Genomic DNA, 26,930 nt, shown 5'->3' on the forward strand with positions numbered 1-26,930 from the left:
AATGTGGCTCAATCTATGCAGCCATAAAAACATTTCACATGTTCAAACTCTTCTCAAGCTATTAACTTCAAGATGTGGCTGGGTACAGTGACTGTAGGAGGTAAGGTTAGTTTCAAATCAGCTGTGGTAGAAAAATGGCTTGGCACTGCAGCTGGGGAGACATTAAACCTACCAGAGGAGGATTAACCTAGAAACCATTCCCCAGTCTTAGTCATCTATGTGAGGAGACTGGATTCTTGGTTCAAGTTGTTTTCTGCCCCTTCCAAAGTGTCTGTCAGGGTATATGATGCCTCTTGGTGCAGCTCAGGTCATCGGGAGGGCACCCAGATACCTCCCTGTGAGCACTCTGCTTGCTCAGGATCCAAAATGAAAACCATAATTCAGAGCTCAGTCAATAGGGGTGGTCTAAAAAGAACAGGACTGAAACCAATAAATGATGGTTTCTTAGATTTGCCCATCTGTATCATAGCCAAGGAGGTGCGTTTGCAGCCAGTGCCCTGCAGCCGTAAGAAGTCTCCTAAGAAAAGAGCAGGGGAGGTGAGAAGCTTCCATGTTCCCAGGACTCCAAGTGCTCAGACTTTAAGGAAACTACTGAATGTCCTGAGATGCTACAGAAAGAAAGACCTGGCAGCTCTGTTAACCCCCTTTGCCACACACACCAGAACCTCTCATTTCTCTGGTACATCAGAGACCGTTAGAGAGGCACAGGCACAGTGCCACAGGTGGTGAATTCCAGCACTTCAGAGAGCCTTTTCCTTAGTGCTGCTGCCTGTGGGCATGTTTCGTGCTTCATGTTTTGGGCTGCTGCCATCATACTCAAGCTCCCGATGAATCAAAAGCTTGTGTACAGGACACAGCAGCACCAATGGGACCATGCTCAGCATGCCAAGGAGACGGGTACTCTGGATCAGAGGAGCCAGGGACTCTACTGCCTTGCCTAACCTATCTACACCCGAGTCAGCTGGAGAAACCACATCTCTGCATCTCTGTTTCCTTGCTGGGCATCTATCTAGCAAGGGGGTTCTTTGCTCAAAGGGGCTTCTGGAAGGCAGCTGGTAATCTCTTCATTTCGGAACTTGATCAGTTCATGAAGGGGGTTGTGTTACACGCTTGGCTGCAGCTGTATGAGACTTGTTGACCCAGGAATTCCCTCTCTTCCTTTTTGCAGGTTGAAAAAGCCGCACAAGGGCTTTTCAGCCTGGAAATGCCAGTCAAGCAGGGAACTCTGCAAACACCAGAGCTTCCCCAAAGTGGTTCTTGCTCAGCGAGAGGGCTCAGGTGAGCTCTCCCTAGGCTGGGAGAACAGCAAGGCCAGCACCAGGCTGCTCCCAAGAGCAGCAGCATGCCCAAGGAGCACGGGCAGTGCCAACTTCACCCTGCCCTCCTGCAGCCAGCCCCTGTACTGCACGGGCAGGGAGAGCCATGCAGGGCAGTTCTCTATGAGAGTGACACGTCCGCATGTGCCTGACAGCATCTGTTACCATGACGATGCGTATTTGAGCCTGAGCGGAGCCGCATCTTCCCTGAAGTTGTGAATTGAGCTTAGCTTTATTTATTTAAGCCCAAACATAACGAGTGGTAGAAAGAGAAGAGACACTACAAATCCCCCTGCGCAGGCCATAGCCAAGTGAGTCAGAGGCACTGCAGGCTTTAATCAGCCCACCTGACGTCAAAGCTCTCCATCAGAGGAAAGTGCTGCCTGGAAATGTCAACATGCACAAATAGAAGGGCCAGAAGGTAAATCTTTTCCTGTGCTCACTCACCGAGTAGGAAAGAACAATTAAAATGCAGCCTGTTCCCCAGACACATCTTAATAGCAATCTGATTGAATGCTTTCCTCCTCCCAGTCCTCTCCCATCCACGCTGTTAGCTGCCAGGGGACAAGGCCTGTTGGTTTGAAGGATCTGCCTAATGCAGCATCAAGATCCTGCAAGAGCAAGGTGTTACCAGCAGCAGCAGGTAAACTCTGTCACTGAAATGAGCTCTGAAACAAACACTGAGCTAACCATGCCATGGTAGTGGTTCCCAGTTTCACATGTGTGAATGCCCAGGGGTAGAAAGAGCAACTTAGCTTGGAACTGTGTCACTTGATGACAGAAAGTTGGGATGAGGAAGAAAGCAGGAGGAATGAGACCATATTTGCCAAAGGTGTCAGCCACCTGTAAGCAGGTCAACACCAACCCTGAGAGATGCACCACAGTGACAGGAAACAGTTGTAGGCTGTAACAGAAGCATGTCCTACTGGGGAAAAAAAGTCTCCTGCATCCTTTGTAACAGAGCTTAAACTTTAGGCCCCTGTGATACAGCCAAGGTGAGAAGGAGCCCCCGGACTGGAGAGGGACATTTCGCAAGGGCATATATTGACAAGACAAAGAGAAGTGGCTTTAAACTGACACAGGGAGATTTAGATTAGACATTAGGAAGAAATTCTTCCCTGTGAGGGTGCTGAGGCGCTGGCACAGGGTGCCCAGAGAAGCTGTGGCTGCCCCATCCCTGGCAGTGCTCAAGGCCAGGTTGTACGGGGCTTGGAGCAACCTGCTCCAGTGGAAGGTGTCCCTGCCTGTGGCAGGGGGTTGGAACTGGATGAGCTTTAAGGTCCCTCCAACCCAAACCATTCTGTGATTCTATGATATAAGAATCCTGGTTTTGCCTGCATACCGTAAGTTAGGTGTGCAAAGGGGTCAGCCAAGGACACCTACAGATTTATCTGCTCCTTTGAGGAACATCAAGCTGGGAAGAGAAACCATCCCTTCCCAGCCTGCTGCTGTTTGCCAGGGGTGACAAAGGGACACATGCAGACACCAGGGGACAAGAGCATGCAGAGCAGGAGGAAGGAAGGAAGAATGTAAGATGCAAACCACACCACTTAAAAGCAGGGCAGCTTTCCAGTTCCTCCAAACTGCTCCCCACACCCAGCACTGTACAGCAGCCAACCTGGTGGGCTTCTCATCTTCCCCAATCACTTAACACTTCTCCCTCTTTTATTTTTGTCCTTAATGTCAGCATTTTGCTTTGGTGGCTGATGCTGGCAGCGTGCCCCAGACATTACACTGGGGTTGCTTTTACTCTAGGAGATAAGTCTGTAATGAAAGTTTCCTCTGCTGTGTCTCTTTCCCCATAGTCAAAGTCTGTAATTACCACTGAGGGGCGAGGCGGAGAGTGCTCAAACAATGTCATTTGAAGGGGGGTGAGACATGCCTGAATTGCTGGGTTGTGCTTTTCTCCTCGCAGGACTGCTTGTGAACCCGGACCTTGCTTTTAACCCTTGGAACGCTGTCACTTCACTTCCACAGCCAGCCTGCATGTGCTGGATCTGCTTGGCTGCCGTTAGGGCAGATCCTGTTAGATGTAGCCAAGATGTGAGTGTCCGACTTTTCACTGTGCTCATGGGGTCAAGTGGCACAAAACAGCAGGGATTGCCCCCTCGTCATCATGTGGGTAAATGGGGGGTTTGGAGTTGGCTCTGTGGCAGAGCTGTTGCAGTCTCCTTGCCCTGTTCAAAGAGCTCCTGCTCCTTGATGCAAGGTATCTTCTTGGCATAAAATTCAGTCAGAATTGGGTGTGCAGCTACAGCCCTCATCCTTCCCAGGAAAAGGTTTCAGATGTAGGAAATTATTAAGAGAAATAAGGCAACACAGCCCCCTCGGAATGACTCTTCATGTTGCCTGGGTCCCTTCTGCAGTCTGGCCTTGCAACCATGCAGGATAGAAGCCGAGTAGAGTAGAACAGAGTAAATACAGACTAGTGCATGGGAACCTGAGGCAGTCACCCTCCTCTGCTGTCCTGCAGCTTCCCATTCACCTGAGTTTCCTGAAGGGGAGTGAGTGGCAGCATTTTCAAATGCTAACAGACAGGAGATGCCCTCCTACTGGAGTTCCTCTTTATTCCGTTAGTCACCCTGAAAGTTGTCTGGAATTCAGGGAGATTGACAGTGGAAAAGAAAGGGTTCTGGGGAGTCTGCTCTTTCTGAGGCACACAGCAGGGAGGGCAGACTGTGTGTGACAAGGTAAAGAAGCAGTCTTAGCCCCCATGACGAGGTAAAGGAGGTACAAAGAGATTTTCCCCCTTTATCAGTTGCCTTCAAAGTGGTGAGTTTTCAGGTTATATCTTTTGTTCTAGTGCCCATTTACTATTTTGGAGCTTTGCTTTCTGACATACCCAATCCTGCCGCAGGCAGCTCGGCTGCCTTCCCAGGAGTTCTATGGAGAGATGTTCCTGGGATCAGGTGTCTTGAATTCAAGGATTTCCTTCCCCTAGGTCTTGCATTCCCCACTTCCCTGCCTGTCACTCACTCCTTGTTTGCAAGGCCAACTTAGATCTATCCAAGGGCCTTAAGTTCACCCCTGAAAGAATAATAATTGCAGTGCTGAGCTCTGTGGCTTCCCTTTCATTCCCCACATAGCATTAAGGTGCTCACTGAAACCACAGCATTCATGGATCCCTGCCATATGCAAACATGCAATTAATATGCTCTTCACTTTCCCCTTTACTTCCTAAGCAAGAGGGGAGGGAAAAAGCACAAGTCGTGGTGTACATTCCCTTAGCACACAGGAGTGCTCCAGCATGGCTCACACCTATCTCGAGTTGATGGTTACTCACGTGCAGGCAGACTTGTCATTCGATGCAGCACCAGTTCTGTGTAGCTGCACGTGAAGCAACACTCAGAACACAACTCGTTCCCTCTTTGAGCTATGGCAGCTGATCTATGCAGGCTCTGGTTTTAGTAGGGGGCTGAGATAGTGATGATGTCCTGGCTGGCTGCTCTCCCTGTCCCACTGCTGCTCACTGGTGGTGGGATCAGGTGTGCTGGGTACCTGGCTGGGAAGGGGCTGAAGCTGGCTGGAGAGGGAAGTGTGTGTGAGAGAGAGTTTAAACCAGCCATAGGAGGAAACCGAAAGGGAGCTGGATTCCTTGGGATGAGGTGGGGCTATGGAGCAGAGTGCAGAGAAAGGCCCCAGCATCTGCAAGTCCTTCCTCAAAAACTACCTTTTGCTAGAGGATGTTTTTCTGGATTCCTTCCCTCCTATCTTGACTTTTTCATGGGTTTTGTATTGCTCCCACAAAACCAAAATGAAGAAATCACAGCCCAGGTGTTGGAGATGTGTCTACTTGTCCCATCACACGTGGCCTGACTCCTAAAGGGCTGTCTGGGGACTATAGTGCCTCTTTGAACGAGGTTGAAAGTCCCATTTCCACCCTCACCTTGTTCTCAGTGGGACTTCAGGAGCAGAGACCTACAACTCAGCAGTTGCTCCCTCTGTGTTGCACAAAACAGTGAGCAAAACCACCTCCAGGCAATGCACTGAGAGGTAAGTGAATCCAGAGGAAAGCCAGAGAGATAGAAAGGCAGAAGTGCTATAAAGAGCTAGTGAAGAGCTGAAGTACGGAGCCTGCATGGCCCCAAAAAGCCTTTGTGGCTGGGAAGAAGGCTTGTGGCAGAAACCAGCTATTCCGTCCATAGGAACACCAAAGCTGGAAAAGCAAACAGGACAAATGGTATTTGTCACCAGATTTGAAGTAAAAGCTCTGCTATGGTAAATCCTAAAGAGCCTGACTCCCGAAGCAACCAGCTATAACAGCGTGGATCATTCCCATATCAGCTCTCCAGCTGCAACCCCAGGCAGACAACCCCTCCTGTAACAACAGCGCCTGCATGCAGCAAACCAGAAATCACCAACGTAGGCAATTCACCCCACATTCCTCAGGAAACAGTCATCCTCCATGAGTTTGGGAAACCTCCTGCCTCTGTCTGGGTGGGGGAACCAAAAGCTTCAGCTTTGCAAGCTGGGTTGCTGGCTATGCATGCAAGCCCAGGGGCTGCTTCCCTTGTGCTCACAACAGTGCAGGGTGAAGGCAAAGTGGGACAGTGAGAGACGTGCAGTCCTCTGTCCAGGGGTATAAAGGCAGGCAGAGGCAGCAAGACAAGGCAGGATGGAGCACAGGCGAGTGGGATCGCTTTCTTATGAGAACAGGGTTGATGATTCACTTCTCAGCACTGATAAAATGAGCTTGGTCAAGCATGTGCATTTGCAGTATCAGATGTGAGGCCGGGAAGGCTTATCTGCTGTCAGTTTGAGACTTGTTCAACCTAAACATACTCGGTTGCTGTTTCAGTCTCCTGCAGTGATCAGATTGCAGATAAATCTAAATAGAAAATGAGGGAAAATAGGGCTGAAGAGGAATTTGAGCAATCGTGTGATTCCAAGCCATAGAATCATGAAATGGTTTGGATTGGAAAGGACCTTAAAGATCATCCATTTCCAAACCCTTGCCACGGGCATCTCTATAGACCAAAGAAAGCCAATTCCAATGTGGTATTTTGGCTAATGCCATATTCTGCACCAGTCCTCTGCAGAGCAGAAGGGGAACTTCACATGCTGAAGGCTTTGTGGGAGGATTCCTACACCTGTATCCTAGTTTGCCATTTACCTTTTTCATGGCCATGTGATGCTGTTAACACCATTCACGTGTTGCAAGCACTGTAGTTGCTAGGCCTCTGCTGTCCTTTCCCCATCGCTGCAGCAGCACATCTGAGTCTTCCTGAACTGCAGCCACCTCCCCTCTCCCCATCAACACTTCCCCTGTTTGCAGGTCTCTTCTGGAGCACAAAACTGCAGAAATACCTCCAGTTTAGGCTCCAGAGGCTCAGCAGCAACACCCTGAACACAGGGTAACGTTTGCATTGCCTTTAATGGACTGCACTCCTGTCTGACAGGGGAGAAATGCTCATTCCAGAGCTCCAGTGCCAGGGATGGGGGTCCCTATCAGAGCTCTGGGATATGGGACAGAGCAGCTTTGCAGTACCAGAAAGGGAGGTTGATTCTGAGCCTTCCTTGCCTACAAAGGTAGTAGTGATAGAAGTGATAGAAAGGAGTTGCATCCACACAGCTCTTCTCAGTGGTAGAAGTACTAACAAGAAGCAGGGGCTCCGAGGAGGCAGTTCCATTTCTTCCCGAGCTATTTGAATCTCCAGAGCGGACCTCACAATCCCTATCTGAACGTGCCGAAGCATTTCTCCTTCAGAGCACAAACAAGTGAGGTTTACTTTGCTTGACCTCTCCTGTGACACTGCCACCCATGCTGTGCAAGCAGGCACTGGGGCTGACACCATCTGAGCTTCCTCAGCCTGGTGCTGAGGGTAAACACAGCGTGTGGCCTGAGAAGAGGCTTCCTATTGTTAACTTGGAAGTTAACTGAACCAGAAACTGTCATCGGTGAGTCTTCACCGTTAGGGAGGTATATCCGTGTTTGGATAGTGGCAGGAGGTGAAGCTGGCCCTGGTGTGGCTCTGCCTGTGTTCTATGACTCTGGGCTGTCACACCACTGCTCTTGCAGAGCTCGGTCCTTCTGCTCCTAACAGCAGGGAGCCCTGAGGAAAGACTCCCTTCTCCTGGCTGGAGATAGAGGTTTGTTTCTTGATGAAGGGTCGGGATGTATTTCTTCTCCCCATCTTCCCATGGCAAAGGTTTCTGTGTTTCCTCCTTTCAACCTGCTGGCACTCACACTGACAGAGGTTTCTTCACCATTAAGGAAGGAGGAACAGCATTATTTTCTCAGCACAGCTCCATCCTGGTTGAATTTATGTTTCTGACCTTTTACCCAAAGGCTCTTTACACTTGACTGAAACATAAGGTAAAAGGAAATGTAACTGAAAGAGCCCATTGTGTGTGCAAGTATAAAGGCTTTTGTGTGCAGGAGGCAGCACGCGGAGTCGCCAAGGAGCACCTTGGGTTGCTGTTGGTCCTGAGACCCGTGGGGCAAGAGCCTGGATGGATGGAAACCCAGTGTCTGGTGCAAGCACAGGTTAAATCAGCACTTCTCAACCAGGACCCTCACCACTGACAACTCTCTGCCAGGTTTATTCCAGGAGAGATGCTGCCTGTGGGCTTTTTCTCTATACTCCTGTGACCAGGAAAGCCACTGCTCAGGGCTGGGACTCCAGTTCTCTATGGAGCCATAAAAGCAAGGACATTAATAAAACCTCAGTGCTTCTTCAGCAGGATTATTATAAGTGGTTTTCCTGAGTGTTGGTTGGAGTAAGGATCAGAGAGGACAGGGATCCATAATCCTGGTTATCTGAAGCCATATAATCTTCCTGAAGCTCTTTAATGGTGCCCAACTCTTTAATGACAGAGCAGCCACATGGGCTGCTGCAGGCAGGCCTACCTGCAAGCCAGCTTTGGAGAGCAAGAGCAGGGGGATATCCATGCTGCTCCTCCTTGGGCATGCACCCTGCTCTGCTCCAGTTCTGCTCCCTGAGGGAAGCTCACCTGCAGAAATACCTCTCCTTTCTGGTTCCAAAGGCTCAGCAGCAACGCTCTGAACACAGAGTGATGTTTGCATTGCCTTCAATGGACTGCACTCATGGCTGACATAAGGGAAACGTCTGTTACAGAGAAGAGTCTGGAGCACCAGTCTGATGAGGAGCAGCTGAGGGAACTGGGGGGCTTAGTCTGCAGAAGAGAAGGCTCAGGGGCGACCTTATCGCTCTCTACAACTGCCTCAAAGGAGGTTGTAGTGAGGTGGGGGTCAGTCTCTTCTCCCAAGTAACAAGTGATGGGACAGGAGGAAACAGCCTCAAGCTGCACCAGCAGAGGTTTAGACTGGATATTAGGAACCATTTCTTCACAGAGAGGGTGCTCAGGCATTGGAACAGGCTGCCCAGGGCAGTGGTGGAGGCACCGTCCCTGGAGGTGCTCAAACACCGTTTAGATGAGGGCCCCAGCGATATGGGTTAGTGGTGGCCTTGGCAGTGCTGGGTGAGCTTAAAGGTCTTTCCCAACCCGGCTGATTCCATTATTCAACCCTGTGGATGGGGTCCCTATCAGAGCTGTGGGAGGGTCTGCTCCGTCCATCGCCCTGCCGGGGGTCGGCACCATCCTCGGGCCTTTAGGGAGCCGCTGGCGGCCGCGGGGACTGTGCTCGCCGTCGGTGCGGGAGGATGCCCGGGAGGCGGGCGCGCTGCCTTAAGGGGGTGTCGGCGAGGGAAGTCCCGCCCCGCCGGCTCCCGGTGCGCGGCCGGGGCCGTGCCGCAGCCCGCCCGGCGCTCGGCAGCGGGGCGCTGACAGCTGCTGCCCCGGGTGCTGCGGGCCCCGGTGCGCGGCTCGCTGCCCCTTGGCCCCGCCGCCCCATGGACCGGCGCCGCCGGGGCGCGGGCCGGAGCGTGCGGCCGCAGTGAGCCCGGCGGAGCGCGGCGGGCGGCCGAGCCGCGGGCACCATGGACAGTATCCTGGAGCCCTTCCCCGCCGAGCGGCTCTTCCCCGCCGCCGGCAGCGGCTTCCTCGACCTCAGCGACTTCAGCGAGGCGGACTTCCTCAGCAATGTGGTAAGGGACCGCCGGCAGCCCGGCACCCCCTGTCCTCCCCATCCTCCGCAGCGCGGACGGGACACGCCGGGGCTGCGTGCCCCGGGGTCCCGTCCCCGAGCGCGGGGTGTGCGGGGTGTCCGGTGTCCCCGGGCGTCCTGCAGAGGGGCGCCCGCCGCGGAAGCACAGGGTTTTCCTCTTACAACGCGCTTTGTTGGGGCTCGATCTTAAAGGTCTTTTCCGATCTCGTCGGTTCTGTGATTCTGTGAGTGACGGCTGGGGGCAAAGCGAGCGGTCCCGAGCGGGGAGGGAACAACCTGCCCGGCTCTGCTCGGAGGCACGGCCGGTGCCGTCGGGAGAGCTCCGGGCTCAGCGCCTCCGCTCCCGTCTGCTTCTAACTTTCCCTCAGAGCGGCGTTTGGAGATGAAGCATCTCCTGCTTGGCGCTGGGGCTGGGCTGATTTACTTTGGAGAGAAGGGTGAGGGAGGAGAGTGACTTCGGAGGAAAATGTGTTGCCAGTCCCAAGGAACCAAAGGGGCATTGTTCACCTCTCGGGAAGCTGCCCAGCGTCTCCGAGGAGTCAGGCGAGTCCCCAGACCAGCAGCTCTCCCCTTGAGAGGCTTTCTGCTGCCCTGCCTGAGCTCCCTGTGGGAGGCTGTGCTGCGGATCCTGCAGCACCTCTACCACAGGACCCAGCCCGGAGGCAGAAGGGGGGACCCGGGCAGCCTCTGAGCAGCCGCAGCAGTGGGGCAGTGCCTGCCCTGGACACAGGCTTTAGCCATGGATTGTTACTTCCTTGTCACAGCCCTTCAGCGATCCCACTGTAGTGCTATGAGTGACTCTGGTGACTACCTTTAGACCAGGATCAGGGGAGATGCCAGCACCGCCACACAGAAGTAGGGGACAGGGAGAGGAGGGCTGTAGCCATCGAACATTTGATGAACCCATTTCTGCTTTGCTACCCAATAGATATCTAAAGCCTTTTATGCTGCCTCCCTTGTGGAGGAGACAGTGGAGATGCAGAATGTGCATCAAGGTTCAGTGCACCACAGTTGGGGTGTGGAGACCCAGCGGGTCTGGGAAAGAGATTTTGCAGCCCCGTACTTTGTGACAGGACCATTTATTCCCTTAGCAAAGTGAAAGCCATACGGACGGGCACCAACCCTTTTACCTGGGTGCAAGGTGGGCTGCAGTCAGAAGCCAGGGAACCCCTAACCAATAGAGGTGGTATCTCTATAGCTTCAACACAACTTCTGCCTGCGAGCAGACCCTGTGAAAAGGAGCTTTTGTGTAAGAGTGCCATCTGGTGCCACCTGCCAGGATAGTGTGTTTGAAGCGTGAGGTGGCCGTGTGCGGGCTGGCTCTGTCCTGCCTCATTTAACCGGCCTTTCGCTGCTTCTGGAAGTAGCCTGCCCTTGCCTTCACGTTAACTGGATTGAGTGACTCAGGCATCGTTGTGCTCAGTTTACAAGTACAAAGGATCATTAATTCTTTGTGTGGGTTTTTCCCCAACTGCCAGCCCCACAAACTGCTGCTGGAGTGTTAAAGCCAAGCTGATGCTTCCTCTTCTTGCAGATGATAAAAGAGAAGGGATTCTGTAGCCGCTTCTCGCCTACCAAATCTGTTGGTGATCCGGGAGCCAGAACATAATACATCACCCTCTTTGTTCTCCCTCTGCATGACAACATGGGGGGAAGGAATACACTTACATTTTCTTACTAAACCCAGCAGATCTCCTGGGATCTTGAGATGTGTTGAGAAGTTCTTTTTGCAAAGCATCACCGTGCACAATAGCTCACAAAGTTGCCAGTGCCTTTGCTTCAAAGATGGGCAAACTTTTCCAGATATTGTTCAAGCATTTTCTTCTTGGAGCAGGCCAGGAATTTTGGTCATAAAATGCCAGTATGAGACTGAGTCCGAGGGTAATCTCTTCTGTTCAGAAAGGAAGCGGAAAGAAAAGATGGATGGACCTTTGCTGCAGAGGCTGTGCTCCTTTGGGACAAGATTCAATGTCTCTAAACTACTCGCCTTTCCTGAACATTAGCACTCCTAATGAGTCATCTTGGTCTTTAAAAAATGGTTCTTTGTATTGTTCATCTAAATTGTGGCAAAGAAGTAATTGTGGCAGGTCTGTAGATGTGTCCTCAAAAAGGTCTGTGTGCTTGACACTGAAACAAATGAATACTAGTCTGAATAAGTGTGGGGCTGCCATTCAGAGGGAAGGAGGAGGAATGGGTTGGCAGAAACCTCATGGAATTCCGCAAGGACAAATACAGACTCCTATCCTGGGGATGGCTGCACTGACCCAGTGCCTCTGCCCCAGCAGCAAAGGCAGCAGCTCACAGCAGGAGGGTGGTGATAGCCAGGCAGTAGGAAGGGATTATCCCTCTTTTCCTGACAACTGTAAAACTGAAATACAAATCCATGTCCAGCTCTGGACAGAAAGATGCTGGTGAATCTGAGTGCATGGAGGGGTGAGCACCGAGACAGCTGCGGCTGAGAGCTTCTCCTCTGAGGGAGCCGGGCTCAGCTGGAGGAGAAGCAGCTCAGGAGGAGTAGGAGCTGCCTGCACTGGTGAGGAAGTTACTGAAGAGATGGAGCCAGGCTCTTTCCATAAATGCATGGCAGGAGGATGAGTGGTCATGAATTGGAACAGGGAAGGTTTAGACTGGATATAAGGAAACTATTTCTCACTGTAAGGAGAATTAGGAGTGGATGAAGCTGCCCACAGACACAGTCCTGGAGGTTTCCAAGACATATCTGGACAAAGCCCTGAGGCTCTGGTTTTAGTGTTGGCCCCGCTCTGAGCAGGAGGTTGGATTAGAGACCTCCTGAGCTTCCACCCAACCTGCAAGAGCATGTGATTATATGATGGGTTTGGATTTTGGTGGAGAATCTTAAGGAGACTGATGTCTGCTTGGTACTTGGAGGGGAAATCTCCAAAGGACACAAAATGCTTCTTTTACTTCACTTACCTCTGCTAACAGGACTTACATACAGTGATTGCTAACAGCACTCTCAGTCGCCTTTTGCTCAGGAGGCCGCACACTGCTCTTGAACTTAGGCAACTTTGCTCATCTTTTTCTGCCAGAAGGACCCACCATAACTGAATCTAACCCTCCATGCAGTGCCTGCTTATCCATTTCACCTGCCTCTCTCCTGCCCAGGCCAGCATTTCTGTTCCTGTGAGCACCCATCTCTTCACTTATGGTCTCTTGCAGCTGCATTCAGAGAGCTCCTACTTTCTCTCTCAGCTCTTATCAGTATGTGAAACTCTTCAACAGCCTTATCTTTTGAGTCACATTCACCTCTGCGCTTTACTGGTGTCAGAATGAAGCCAGAATAAACCAACCAAACAGGAGCTGTGTTTCTTTTTAACCCAGTACCCCAGTGGGTTTGCTTCTTCACTATATTTCTGTGTTTCATAGTAGGAAAAACATCTTCAAAGATGACTTTGGGTGTTCATACAAACACAGCTCTGTTTTGACTCTATGCTTTTCAAAGTATTTTCTTTACCTCCTTCTAAAGAGAGACATCAAGACAAGAAAACAGCCTACATGCTAGTCGAGGTCTTCACTGTTAGAAGTTGCGAAATGGCAATTCAGGCTGTCTCAGTAGTGCTAACCCAGCTTCCCCAGGGAATGCACAGTGATGTGCTCCCTCACTGTGTGATCCTGTATGCCTGGGCAATGTGACAGGCAGCATCTTCTAGAGCTCATGGCGGGACCACAGAATGGGAAACTATGGGCTCTATGGGCTGCTGCTAGAGTGCAGACTGGGTTTAGTGTCTACTGTGTGCTTCCCTTTAATGTTGCCCTGGCCAAAAGAGAGGAGGAGAGTAGCAGGACTGTGTGTAGTGAGCAGTGCTGGTACAACTCATAAGGAGAGCTTCCCCTGAAGATAAAGAGAGGCTATTCACTATGGATGACCATCACTCTTGAAAGAAGTCTGTACACACTTCTACTCCTCTTATGCCTACAACAGGGACATAAATAGCACTTAAGTGGTGTTTATGTCTTGGACTAACCTTTGGTCTGAGTGAGTTTCATGTTGGGTAAGCTCCTTCTCACCATCTCCGCACACAGGGAGGATGAAGAGCTCAGGCAGATGTGGTCATCGGCTTCTTACCTCTTCAGCTCCTAGACAGGGGACCTCTCCTGTAATGGGAGGCTGGGTCTCTGGGACTGATGGTAATCCCTCACGGGGTCACATGCAGCATTTTGGGGCTCTGTTCCATGCCTGCTAAACTTGGTCAGTGACACATCCCTGGTTAGTCAGCCAGGTACTGGGTAAAGCAAGACCTTTTTCTTTACATTTTACTTGGAATTTGCCAGTCGGAGATTCCCACGGGATCTGGAGCACAGACATAGAGAGACCTGGTGCAGCCAAAAACATGAATCCTAAAATAATAGTTCCCACATTTCCTATTTCATAAGTCTATTGGATCCATCTCATGGTTCCTCCATTTCATGTCCATGATGTTCCTTACTGTCTCAAAGTGGTACTTACACCTGCAGAAATGCTAACAGCAGGATGAAATCAGAGTTGAACACACAAGTTCCCTGAGCCTACAGCTTTGTTGCTGCAGGGTTATCACCAGGAAGCATGTTTGCATTATGGTAATGAAGACAAGGAGAGACTTGAACCTCCTTTGGAAGACTCTAGGTCAGTACTTCCCCACGGAGGTTGGGGATCATTTGTATGTCCTCCCAAAGCTGCCAAGAAACTGATAAACATTTGGGATACTCTTCCTAAATCAAAACCTTCATCTGTGGGACAACTGCCTGCATGTACTGGGGATCCATTGGCCTAAATGCTCATCTCGGCAGACATGGCAGAACCCTTTAACTGCACTGGGAGGCCAGAGCTAGGAGAGAGGTTGCAACTCAGAGCAGGAGGGCAGGAACGCATGCATCCAAAGCAAGGTTAAACAGGGGAGAGAGAGCCATCATCTTGGTGGGGAGAAGCAGGAAAGACTTTGGGGAAGTACTTGGAGAGTAAACAAAGGGAGGGCTTGGCAGGAGGTGGAAGCACATCTGTGCATGCAGTCCACTCCCCCTGAAGGAGGATGTCACCAGCACCAGATGGGAGACGCTGGAGTCGTGTACAGTATCTGCCAGGTGATCCCCATGCAGTCTGGCATAAGGCAGCCCTCCAATGCCATCACCACTTTCAGAGGGGAGGAAACCTGAGGTCTCATTTGTACAGGTGAGATTGTAGAAAGCCTCTGAGACTGGCTCATTGAACCTGCTCTTGGTGCCAGCATGTGTGCATAGTGTCTGGTGGTTTCTGAATCCCACGGCATGCGCTGGGTTCATCAATGCAGTATCTGCTGCCACCCGGGAGCTCATCTAGTGCTGCACTGCTCCCATCCCGTGCTGTGCTGGTCCCATCCATTACTGTGTGGTCTCGTCCTGCACTGTGCTGGTCCCATCTGGTGCTGTGGTGGTCACGCTGAAGCCTGGAACAGAGCTGTCTGTGCTAGAGAGGGATATTTGGAAAGAAAAGCGTTCTCTGCAGCAGTCCCTTAAAGGGAAATTTGGAAATAGGGATTTCACAGCCATGGCTGCAGCCCCGCTGTTCAGAACGTGGCCAGGCTGACACCTCTGCAGTGTGCTCCTATTCTTCCTCTGAGAAATGTCTACTCCTGTGCTTGCTCCTTCCTACCTTGTCTCAGCACTTCCCTGTGGGTTTTAAGGCTGTAGCATTTAAATAGCATTTAGTCCATTACTTCTTTACTATTTAAAGAATTCTCAGTGTTAAAGGAAGCGAGCGAAAATGCTCAACTCTCTGGAGATGTCTTTATGATGGCCACAAGGCACGTCCTCTTCTCATAGCCACAGGTAGGATTGTGCTGGATTTGAATATTTGATTCAAGACTGACGTGTACCTGACTGCCTGAGTGCGTTTCAAGGAAGGGATGAGTCACCGCACTGAAGCCTGTGTGCTGTGCTTCTGTTGTGGACAGTCCACTGCAGGAAACCAGATGGCTTGCAAAAGCCTCTCCTCGCTGCAGAGTTACAGGGGAACAGGTTGGGCACCAAGGATGAAGCAGGTCGTTACAGCTCAACTAAGAAACGGCCAAAACTGTCTCTCAGCCTGACCTAGCATGGAGATTTACCAGGGAAATCCCAGGTCTGTGCTGCAAGGTGATGCCATCACCTATGCTTCACAGGCAGCCTTGTGGCCAGCATTGTTCTTCTTCAGGAGAGGTGGCTCTTGCAGGAACCAAGTGCATTAGTCCTCACTTCCAGCCGATCTGGGTTTACTACATCCCACCAACCCCAGCTTTCTGGTGGGGACTCTATTTATCCTCCTTCACACATCTGCACTGCTGGGACTTCATGTCTCCACGTGAGACGAGAAGTGAGAGCAAGGGTGGTACCAAAGCTGTGTTTCTCAGCCGTCCCCATGCTGGCACTATGGCTGTCCTGCTGTAGCAGTTGACTTCTGTGCATACAGCTTTAATGTCACTTGGTGTTCCCTGGCTAAGGACCCTGTTTTCAGGACAGGGTGGGTGCTTGCATGGAGCCCTTTTCTTACCCTTTCCTGTCTCTGGAGCTCAGCTTGTGTTGTGAGTTGTTGGGTGTTTTCCTGGGTTGGTGCCTGCACATTTGGCCTCATCCCTCAGATCAGAAATAGCTGAAGGGTTGTGAAGAGCCGAGGTCGTGGCTGGGGTGGCAGGGGACTGCAGGTAGCATGCTGGGAGGCACGCTGTGTCTTTCAACCCAGTTGCTCCCTACACACCTTCAGGCAGTGTTTACATCCAGCTTATTCCTAGCTGATCAAGAAAGTGATTTCTTTCTTGCTTCTGCTTTCCTGTAGGGTCACATCATTTAAGGTTTTCCTTTCCCATAGTCTCCTGAGCTGACCTGAATGCTCCAGCCTTCCCTTCTCACCCACCCCTTTCTAACTTCTTCACTCACCTCTTTCTTTGCATCTCTCCTTTTATTCCTATTTTCTTACATCTCTCCATGGGTTTCCTGCCTTTGAAATCATGTGGAGCTGCTCTGCTCTGGTCAATGTCCAAGTGACACTTGACACTGATCTTGACACATGTCGTGAAGGCTGGAACCACAGATATCCAAACACTCTTTCACTCCTTTCTTTCTCTTCCTATTTTATCTTCTCACTTTCTAGGATTACAGCAATTCCTCGTTCAGGATGGAAGCAATGTGCATGGCTCCTCTCCCTCAAACTAGTTCGTAATTTAAACCAGTGCTGGGGTAATTAGTACCATCTTTAGGGCTCTAAGGTGATGCCTTATGTGAGGTCATTCATTATGATCACTGTCCAGCCCGTTCCAAAGGAAACTCACCCCTGACTACCTCAGCAAAGTTGCTTTTGGCTTCTTCACACTGTGACTTTGTCTTGATTAGGAAAAAATGTTCGTTTAGGGCAGCCTGGCTGACCCGATGAGCAAAGCTCAAAGCTCACTTAGACTTTTCCTTGAATAGATGCAACGTAACACGTTCAGCTTCAGCGATCTGTGTCAGGAGTTCCCCTGCATCAGGAATGTCAGGGCTCCCTTAGGAAGAACCTGGCAGGCAAGGCTGGAGGAGAAATACAGCTTGGGCCTGATACCAAGCACGTTACACAGCAGGGAGCTGGCTGCAACACTGGTTTTGGACACTCAGAGTGGATTGTCAGCATCCCTCCTGCAGGTGAGCTTCCACAGACTGATGCCCAAAGAACTTCCCCTGTGCTGGGGGGCACTGGCTTCTCCTCCCGATGCCATGGTACATCCAGGTGGGTGCTCAAGAATAACCCATCTCCGCTGGCCAAGGGCTACCCTGCAAACCTGCTCCTCAGTGCAGTATTTGCAGCCCTCCCTCTCGTGGGAGGAGAGCTTTTCCACCCAGAAGGGAAAAGGGAGACTAGGATGAAGAAGAGGAGCCGGGTCCAGAGCATTGACAGTTAATTGTTGCATGTCAGAGCAGCTTGATGTTAAGTGGGTCCAGTAAACTCATGGCAGTTGAAGGAAGGAGCTGGGCAGGTGCTTCTGGCTGGGCTCAGTGCTGCCCCAGGGGAGGGACTGCAAGCCAGGCAGGAGGAAACCAGCTCTGACACTTGTAAAGGCTGTTGATTGAAGGTTTCTTTCAAAGCCTTTTCAGTCTCTCGATCTGAGAGCTCTTTGCCCAGGGAGTGCTGGAAATCTGGCTCTTCTTCCCAAGCAAATGTGGCAGACTCTGAGAGCTGATGAGGTGCTGTTGAGCCACAGATATTGAATTGCCAACTGAATGATGCTGGGTTTGTTTTTGTTGTGCGGGTTTTTTTTCTCTCCTTACGGACAGAGGTGCAGGGAGGATGTTGGGAATGGAAGAACTGTATCTTAGTCTCAGCTCTGCCTGTTCTTTCATGTGTGATCCTCAGGGTGTCACTTGCAGTGATGCAGTTTTGCTACTATAAAATAGTGCACACCCTTATTCTTACTGACATGGAGCTCTGCCATCAATGGGTGAAGCAGATTAACGAAGAGTTAGATTGAAGTGGGGTTTTACTGGTAAGTATCTGCTGGGAAAGGTCCATATTGAAGTCTCTTTGACTGACTTTGTGGATGTACGTGATATTTGGAACCTTTTCGAATATCAGCATCTGAAAAACCACCAAAAAGTTTGGTGGGTCCATCCTCTGCTGATGTTCCAGCTATCCTTCACCCCTCTCCTGTTCTTTATCCCTATGGACTGCATGTGTCTGATTCTGACCTCAGATACTTCAGGCTAATCCAGAGTAATCTTCCTGTGTCAGTCTGAATGGTCAGCAGCAGGATTTAAAGTACTTGGTCCACGCTGTTGCTGGTCTGACCTCTTTGGGCCTTCCTGAAAACCAAACAATTTGTGCTTTATAAATCCAGTGACTGGGCTGTGCTTGTACCTCATCCTCCACTGCACAATTTGTGCTTTATAAATCCAGTGACTGGGCTGCGCTTGTACCTCATCCTCCACTGCACAATCAGGTCCTGGCCCGGTCACAAACCCCAAGTTCTCCCTGAGAGCACCCTGTTACATTTCTGCCCCAAACTGCTCCATGATCAGGGCTGTGCCAAATTCCGAGGCTCCCAAACTGTGTCTCACCTGGTTTGTATCTGAGAAGGATGTCATAACCTGAAAGCGCCAGCGTGCCATGGCTTTATCAGTCCCCTAGCAGGATATTTAAGTCCCGTGTCAGTCCCTCCTCCTGCTCAGTGCATGGTTTTGCACTTCCCCCTTCTCTTTGGAGATGCCTTTTCCCCAGACTAAGTCTGCATGACCCATTGTAAAGTCAGTATCACCCTCCTCCACTGGGAAGAGTGATGCAAATGTTGCTTTTCCATTCTCTGAAGCTTCTCCTGCTCTTCAGGATTTGTCAGATACAGTTGGCAGCAGCCCAGCAGCTGGATTAGCATCAAATAATGAGCAAAAGGCCTGCAGCCCTTTCTGGCACCCGGCAGAGCACACACACCTTTCATTCTTCTCTTGCATGTCTTTGAGCCCAGTTTTTATCACACTGGGGGAGAGCTGAGTACCAGATGCTGCTCTGGTCAAGGCTGAGGACAGTACAGAGGGTGCTGCACTCATTTCTTTGTCACTAATTAGTACCAGGGTGGTAGCTAGAGGCTGCCAGCTGCGAGAGCAAAACTGTTTTCTGCCTCCCTTTGTAACTGCAGCCAGGGGCAGCTGTAAGCAGCTGGGGCGAGCGGCAGCAGAGCAGGAGCAATGCTCATTCCTTAATTTCCCTGAGTGCTTCAGGCTCCAAGGGAGCAGCCCTGGCAACCTCCTCCTTTGCAGCCAGGGGCTGAAGTCCCAGGTGGGATCAAGGCACACATTCCTATGTCAACCCCAGCAGCTATGAAGTGCTGTGAGGTTGCCCAACAGCCTCCTTACCTACAAGTAAGTGTCAGAGAACCATTCCCTATCCACTGGTCTCGGATGCCTTCCTGATAGTCAATGAAACTGGATTGTGTAGAGTTGCCAGAGGATTTATTTATTTATATTCTGGGAAAGGAAAGAGGGAAGGAGGCCAGGAGGAATGGAGAATAGGGAAAGAAAGAGGGAATAGAAAGCAAAGACAAGAGAGAGGTAGCTATGCAGTTAGCATTCCTGCGCCATCTGGACCTGTTGGCATGGCCCCAGCTGGACGGGCTCACAGGTTTATCCACAGCATGATGTAATCTCCATCGTCCAGCGTTTTTCTCCTTGCTCTGGATGGCTTCGTATCTGGTGCATGTCTGGAGCGGGCATTTTGATTTCCTGTTGCTATTCATGGACTTTTCCTGGCGGATCCTCAAGAGCAGCTCGGGCGGCTTGCATTCCTCAAGCTGCAGAAGCAATGCCACCCTGCCGGCACAGAGCCTGCTGTCCAGGGAGGGGGAACCGGCTGTGGTTTGCATGGTGCTGTGCTTGGACAGAGTGGGACACCTCTGCCTGGTGCTGCTGCTGCAGCTCAGCTCAGAAGTCAGCTTCAGCACCAACACAGAGAGAGTTGTGGTACCACTTCCCTGCCCTGGTGGGTCTTGCAGCAGAACAGGAGGAAGGAGAATTTTACTTGGCCCAAGACCTATTCCTCTTGGTAGATGTCAGTAAAAAGCAACTGATGATCTCAGCCCTTCTCCCTTGCTAATGCCAGCACCAGAGAGCATGAAGACTCTCGGCTACCCTGTGAAGCAGGTGGGAAGGGGAGCTGGGGAGGTTGTGGTCTGACACTACCATTGCCAAGGCCTGTGATCTTCTTGCCTCCATCACTCAGTGCTGTTTCCAGAAGGCAGTGCAGGGAAGGATCCAAACTTGTTTTCCCTTCATCGTCTGTGGGACACAGCCATGCTTCACCAAGACCAACCATCTCTTTTTTCTTGGGTCCTTCCCAGCACATGAAATGAAGAGGGGTTTGCACATCCGCCCCTATAAAAGCACACTGTTTGAATATATTTAAGTTACAAGATCCACACAGTAGCAAAGTCATCTTCTTCACTACATAAATTCAATGTGTGGAGTGGCAAACAGTAGAACTGTAGGTCCCCTTCTGCCTTTAGAAACAGAGCAACTCTCTCCCTCCCACTGTCTGGAAAGGTCTGAGATGTCCAGAGGATGAGGATGAGATTTCTCTGCAGTGTACCACTGCTGCAAGCAAACCTCAAACCCAGCGATCTGAGGGGCCTGCTTCAGAGTACACCATTCTCTGACTCAAGAGATGTGGGTAGCTGTGAGATGAGCCATTAGGCAACAGTACTCCCTTCCTCATAATGCCTCATCCTGCCCACATACCTTGCTTCTCTTTGTATCCTTCAGGGGCTTGGGAATGGAGAAGTTGAGTGCAGTAACCCCCTGGGAGAATCCTCCTGCCTGGTGCAGCAGTTGTCCTGGTTGCACCCGCAAGGAGCAGGGCTCTGCTTTCATAACACCCCAGGGATGGCCTGTCCACCAGGGATGGACTCACTGGAACCACAGAGCTGAGGTTTTCCACCCAGCTCGGCTCTGCTGAGTGAGAGAGTAGCTGAGAAAAACGATGGCCTCTTTATAAACCAACTGGCAAAACTCTTGCATCTCTCCTGGGAGCAGGCCAGGGATTCTGAGTCACTGCTCAAGTGGGTTGTGGCCAAGGTAGTCTTACCCAAGACTTTAAGTGAGAGAGGAGAGATCCACCCAGGAGCGCCAGCAGAAAGAGAAACAGGCATGACCATAATTAATAATAATATAATGATGAAAAGATTCAGAAATGCATTGCCCACTCCAAAAATAAAGTTTGAGGGCAATTCAAATGCTATAAAGAAAGGAGAAGAGAGGAAAGAGTTGAGAAAGACCGCCAAAGCCTGCATGTCAGCTGCAGTGCGAGGAGTCCCATCCAGCTGGCCTGGGTTCAAAGAGCTCCTATTGTCCAACAGCATTTCCAAGACACCATTCAAAACTTTCAGAAAATGAACCCAAGATGCAGGGTGAGATTTATCACACAATAAAGGCAAGCCAGATGTGTGCACCCTTTCGGAGAGAGGAGACAGGAGGAAGGCAATGGAGGAGCAAAGCAGGGGAGAACCAGGCAGCAGAGGTGTGAGGGAAGAGGGTGGCATGAGAAGGTCTGGTGCTGTGAGCATCCGGGCAGGAGCACGGTCTGGGTGCATCGGTGCTGAGACACGCAGTGAGCACTTGTGAAGGTTTTATGTGCACAAGAACTCCATACTTAGGAAAACTCACTTGGTGCTGCGATTAAGGGACAGAAAGGAAAGATCTCGCTGATGCTTTTTCTCTTCTGTTGCACATAAACCCATGATGGATACTAAGAGGTTATTGTTGCTTCTGGTCCTGGGTTATACCTGCATAGTAAGGCCATGTAAGAAAGGATGCCCAGAAGCCAAACCACTATAGATTTTATCTTGATTTTCTAAGCTCACACCCTTCGTTACTGCTTTGCAGCACTGGCCACCATGGCAGGGCTGTAGCTTTTGCCACAGGAATCACTCACTTCCACCTGTGATTTGATTAGGTTAAAATCTGGCAATTAATTATAGAGAAAGATAATTTAATCTTTGAGTCTGCTGTTAATGTGGAGTTCCATGACTACAGCCTGCCATCAGTCCTCAAGTTCTCCCTGCCTGCAATAAGACCAGTGTGATTTCTGCTGTCTGCAGAATAACCCAGGAGGGTGGCCATGCCATGCTACACTCCTCAGATTAAGAGGTGACTTGGTTTTGTTCTCAGAAGGGTCTCTCATAGTAAGGACTTGCTCATCTAAGAGCAAAAAGCCTGAGAAAATATTTTGGAGGCTTAAGCTCGAGAGTCCCTCTTTGCAGTGACTCATGTTTGGTGACTGCAGTTAGCTTCTACAACAGGGTTTATTTTAGAAAGGGGTGGATTTTTCTGAAGCCTTTAAACTGAGATGAGATATTTGTTTCTGTGAAGCTCAGTTGCAGACGATGAGAAGCAGGAGGCATGAATGTAGGTCCTCTACTCAGCTATGTAAGGAGCCATGTTTGATTACCTCAGTGGTTCCTCCAGGCCCCAAACCCCATGAAGCCATCTACCGCCTCCTTGGGCTGCCCCAGGGATGTCCAGAGAATGGGTTTCCAAATCCACTGGTTTCTGCAGACACCCCTCCAGTGATGGGTTGCAGATGCCTGCTTGATCTCAGACATAGGAGCTTTCAGGGTTTCCTGTCTTCAAAGAAACATGGGATCTCTTCTTCCCAGAAGCTTCTGACCTTACTTGAGCTTACAATCCCGGGCCTCCTCACGTTTATACTTCTTTTTACCAGCTACAGGGTACTTGGCTGCTGGGCCTTGTCATGTAGATGTTCAGCTTGGAGAGGGGACAGCTGGAGAGTCAGGCATTTGGAAAGGGTTTTCACAGGCTGCCTTCCTCCTTCAGCCTTGATTTTCATCCCATGGTTGAAGTGACTGCATTACCTCTGACCAAGCAGACCTGCACCCTCATCTTTGGAAACACATGGCGTTGACTCCTTGTTCACCAGCATCGCATCTTCATTCTCTCCCCCCCAGGATGTCAGGATTAACAACAGGATGGTGTTAATCCAGGCTGCTCCAGTAATGACGAATTGTCTGAGAGGTGTTACTGCCCTTTGCGGGCTAGGAAGGATTTCCCCATTCTCTAGAGACTCTGGTTTCTGCAGCTCCACCGCTGAGGTGAAAATGATACCCTCAGCATTGGAGCTGAAGTTTAATTTCCTATCTGCTGCTCAGGGCACAGATTTTCCACTGTGATATTGGCAGCAGGTCAGAAATCTGCATTCCAAGCTGAATTGCTTTGAAAACATTCCTGGTGCGGGTCCCCATTCAGTCTGCTCTTTGCAAAACCCAGCTCTTACCCTGTCTCGCCACTGAAGAGAGTCCCAGCTCTTGCTCTTTTAAGATTTTGGGTGAAAATCCCTCACATCCTTGAGTGGCAAATCAGCTGGTCCAGACTTAGTTGCTCTGTAATTGCCCTTTACAAAGTCCCAAGGAATGAAAGCCACCAGTAATGTTTGGTATTAGATGCATGCCTCAGCCCTGGGACTTAAACAGAGCACAGCTATCTTCCTCTTCCAAGGCCTGATTTTCTTTATGGGCCTCCAGGGACCTGCCAGAGGACAAAATGTGAATTATCTCTGATTTTGCTCTCTGAACACTAAAGTGAAACGGTTTCAATGAGACATGAAACTGATTGAAAAGATAATACTTCCTCCTCTGGTTATCTCCCAAAGCAGATTTCCTCTATCTCCCAAGGCACCTTTCGCATTGCTTAGATTGTCTTTCCTGCAAGATACAGAAAAAAGGCCTAGAATCATAGAATGGTTTGGATTGGAAAGGGCCTTAAGATCATCCAGTTCCAACCCCCCTGCCATGGGCAGGGACACCTCACACTAGACCATGCCACCCAAGGCTCTGTCCAACCTGGCCTTGAACACTGCCAGGGATGGAGCATTTACCACTTCTTTGGGCAACCCCTTCCAGTGCCTCACCACCCTCACAGTACAGAACTTCTTCCTTAGATCTAACCTGAACTTCCCCTGTTTAAGTTTAAACCCATCACCCCTTGTCCTGTCACTACAGTCCCTGATAAGAGTCCCTCTCCAGCATCCTTGTAGCCCCCTTGAGATACTGAAAGGCTGCTCTGAGGTCTATGGAGGTGACAAGTTGCATAAGAGCAAAGATCTGCCAGCTCTGGTGGCTCCAACCCCATATTGGGCAGGGCCAGAAGCTTCCAAGAAAGATGGAAGAAATGGTGGAGTGGTGTTTATCCCAGTTTATACTGGATATTGAATCAACTTCTCCCTCCCACTGGCTGGTGACTGGTTTGAGTGGTACCTCTCTAATTTATTTTCAGTTATATTGAACGTTCCTGCTGTATTTCATGTCTTTTGGTGATCCTGTGACCTGGCTCCACTGCAGCACAGCAGTACAGTTCACAGAGTCACACAGAGTAAACTAGTATTTTCTTTCATTTGCTCTGCTTGCTGCCTTTCATCGCACTGTGTGTCCCTCTCCATCAAGCAGAACTTTCCCCTCAGCTGTCCAGGCAGACATACCACACACAATTCAATCCATGTAGGCTTTCTCAGGGTGGATTTGCCTCTAGATTTGCAGGGCTGGGCTGGAGTTGCATCCCTAGGTTGTGCTGCACACCAACAGGCATGGCTGTGGAAACCCAATGGTGTTGTGGTGTTGGGGCTCTGTGGGGATTGAGAAGCGATGGATGTGTTTGGGCTCTGCAAAGGGCACACCTGGGTGGAGGTGGATCAGGGTAACAGCAGAATGGGCCTTCCGAAAGATGGTGGTTTACGTTTTCACACCTGAGGAGGTAAAGTTCACATGAACCTCCTCCTCTTGATGCTACAGCAGCTGAGACTCCTGTCCCCTGTGTCATGGTGTGGAGTTCCAGTGTCACCAGGAGCCTGCTGAGGCTGCCAAGCCAACACAAAGAGGTAAAGCACTCATTCAGACAAGAGGGCAGTGACCTGGGGCACTGATGATGATACAACTTCTTTCAGAGCTACTGCTCATGTGAAGTCTCTGCCCAAAGGCTGTAGTGACCTCGGCTTGGGAAGGAGCAAAGAGGAAGAGGCCCCTGCCAGCTTGCTCAGGGGTACCTGCATTCCCACAGGGAACACTTCCCACACATCTCCTTTCAATGGCTCAGAAATAAAGGCAGATTTGTTGTGCAGCAGCCAGGTGTCTTCTCCAGTTCTGTGAGCTCAAGAAAGGCCTCGAAGGACAGACTTTTAATTGACCTTTCATGGACTCCTAGAAATAACCCCCAAATCTGCCAAATGAGGGCTAATGAGCAGCCAATCTGCATGCTTCACCCGGAGAGGGCTGTGTCCACTTCTGCTTATGCTTTAAGTCCTGGTCTAATACTTTTTTTATCAGAGTCAGCTGCAAGGCAAGCTGTAAGCCAAAAGAAATGTGGGACATTCATTGCATATGTAGCATACACGCAGCAAAAAGCTTGCTGGAAAGCAGAGGCATTCCTCTTTATCCTCCAGGGTACTGCTGCTGGGAGGAGAGGTGCTCCTATCTCTGCAGATTCAGCAAGTCTTGTGCAGCAGACACAAGACTTTGCTTTCTACCCCAGGCTAGCAGAGCCTTGCTTGCCCTAGGAGAGGCTGACATGTTCCTCCTCCTTCCTAGCATGGACATACCTGCTGGGCACTCTGGCATCTGCAGGCAGCTGGAGGGCACACAGAGAGCCACACCACTATGGCCACACTGACACATGTCTTTTGAACCACCTCAGCTTGGGCTCTGCCCCTCTCCACAGTCTTCCTCCTCGCAGGGTGCTTCCAGTCTATCCCCCATCACTGCCCATGGTGGATGCTAATCCCGGTTATGCTGAGCACACCTACACCAGTGTCCAGACTCCTCTGCCACTGCAGCAGCAAGTGCTGTTGGTGCCTCCTTCTGAGCCGCTGGGAAACCCATCCACAGGCTCTCAGATTTCAAGCTTTCCATGTGCCTTTTTCTCTCCTGTTTTTCTTCATGGCAAACCCATTTAAGTCAAAGACCCATTCCTGGGTGCCTCCCCAGTGAACAGCCAGCTCACAAGCTCTGAGCTGGTGTTACAGTCACAGCCACAGAAGTTTGATGTGGTCTGTGTGGGGTGTGTGCTGTTAACAGCATCGCCTGTTCTGTCAGCTGATAGGGCAATGGAGCTGGTGAAGAGTCTGGAGCACAAGTCCAATAGGGAACGGCAGAAGGACCTTGCAGGGGTTTGGTCTGGAGAAGGCTCAGGGGGGACCTTATTGCTCTCTACAACTGCCTGAGAGGAGGCTGAGTGAGGCAGGGTTGGTATTTTCTCCCAAGTAACAAGTGATGGGACAAGAGGAAACAGCCTCAAGCTGCACCAGCAGAGGTTTAGGTTGGATATTAGGAACCATTTCTTCACAGAGAGCATGGTCAGGCATTGGAACAGGCTGCCCAGGGCAGTGGTGGAGGCACCGTCCCTGCAAGTGTTCACAAACCGTGTAATAGAGGCCTTCAGTGCCATGGGTTAGTGGTGGCCTTGGCAGTGCTGGGGAACGGTTGGACTGGGTGAGCTTAAAGGTCTTTTCCAACCTGGTTGATTGTATGATTCTATTCGATGATTCTCATTATTACACACACACACACTGCAGTTGTATGGGAGGAGGGGGGGGAACCCCACAAAACCTTTACGCCTGCCAGAGGTCACTGCAGACCGTGGGAGCAGCATGCACCCGAAGGGGCATCTTCTCAGTGAGGCAATGTCCTCTGAGGCACTCATTAAGACATCCCAGGATGAGAAAGACCCACGGAGGGGCAGAGGCGAGGCGTCCCCTCCGGCCCCAAGCGCCCCGCCGGGCACCGCGGGGAGCCGGGGCCGTGAGGAGCCGGGCCCGTGCCTGAGGGGCCGCGGCCGCTCCGTCCTAACCCTGCACTCCTCCCGCCCGCCTCGCGCGGCCCCGCTGGCAGCCGCCTCCCATTGGCCGCCGCTCGGCGGTGTCGGCCAATGGGCGGCCGCGGCTGCCGGCCGTTGGAAGCGTGCCGCGGCGGCCGTTAAGCGCCTCACGGGGCTGGGGTGGGGGGGCAATGGCTGAGGGTACCTCAGCGGCCCCGCAGTGCTGCTGACCCCCTTCAGGGCGCCGTGCCCTCAGTCGCCTTCCCTCGGTTGTGTGTCGAGCCTTTGTCGTCCCTCCTTAGGTCCTG

General features: G+C 51.0%; 1 protein-coding gene across 1 annotated transcript in view; it reads left to right on the top strand.

Annotated features, from left to right (window-relative positions):
• Nucleotides 1-9,217: 9,217 nt before the first annotated feature.
• The window catches only part of CREB3L1 (cAMP responsive element binding protein 3 like 1), a gene marked incomplete at its 5' end in the record, with an annotated part of 42,993 nt that continues 25,280 nt past the window's right edge, over nt 9,218-26,930 (top strand). The window contains one exon of the mRNA XM_080619517.1: nt 9,218-9,325. Within this exon, the coding sequence (XP_080475643.1) occupies nt 9,218-9,325 (108 nt within the window). The remainder of the gene's footprint in view (nt 9,326-26,930) is intronic.

The sequence above is a fragment of the Psittacula echo genome, assembly GCF_963264785.1.
Source record: "Psittacula echo genome assembly, chromosome: 5".
In the NCBI taxonomy this organism is placed as follows: Eukaryota; Metazoa; Chordata; class Aves; order Psittaciformes; family Psittacidae; genus Psittacula; species Psittacula echo.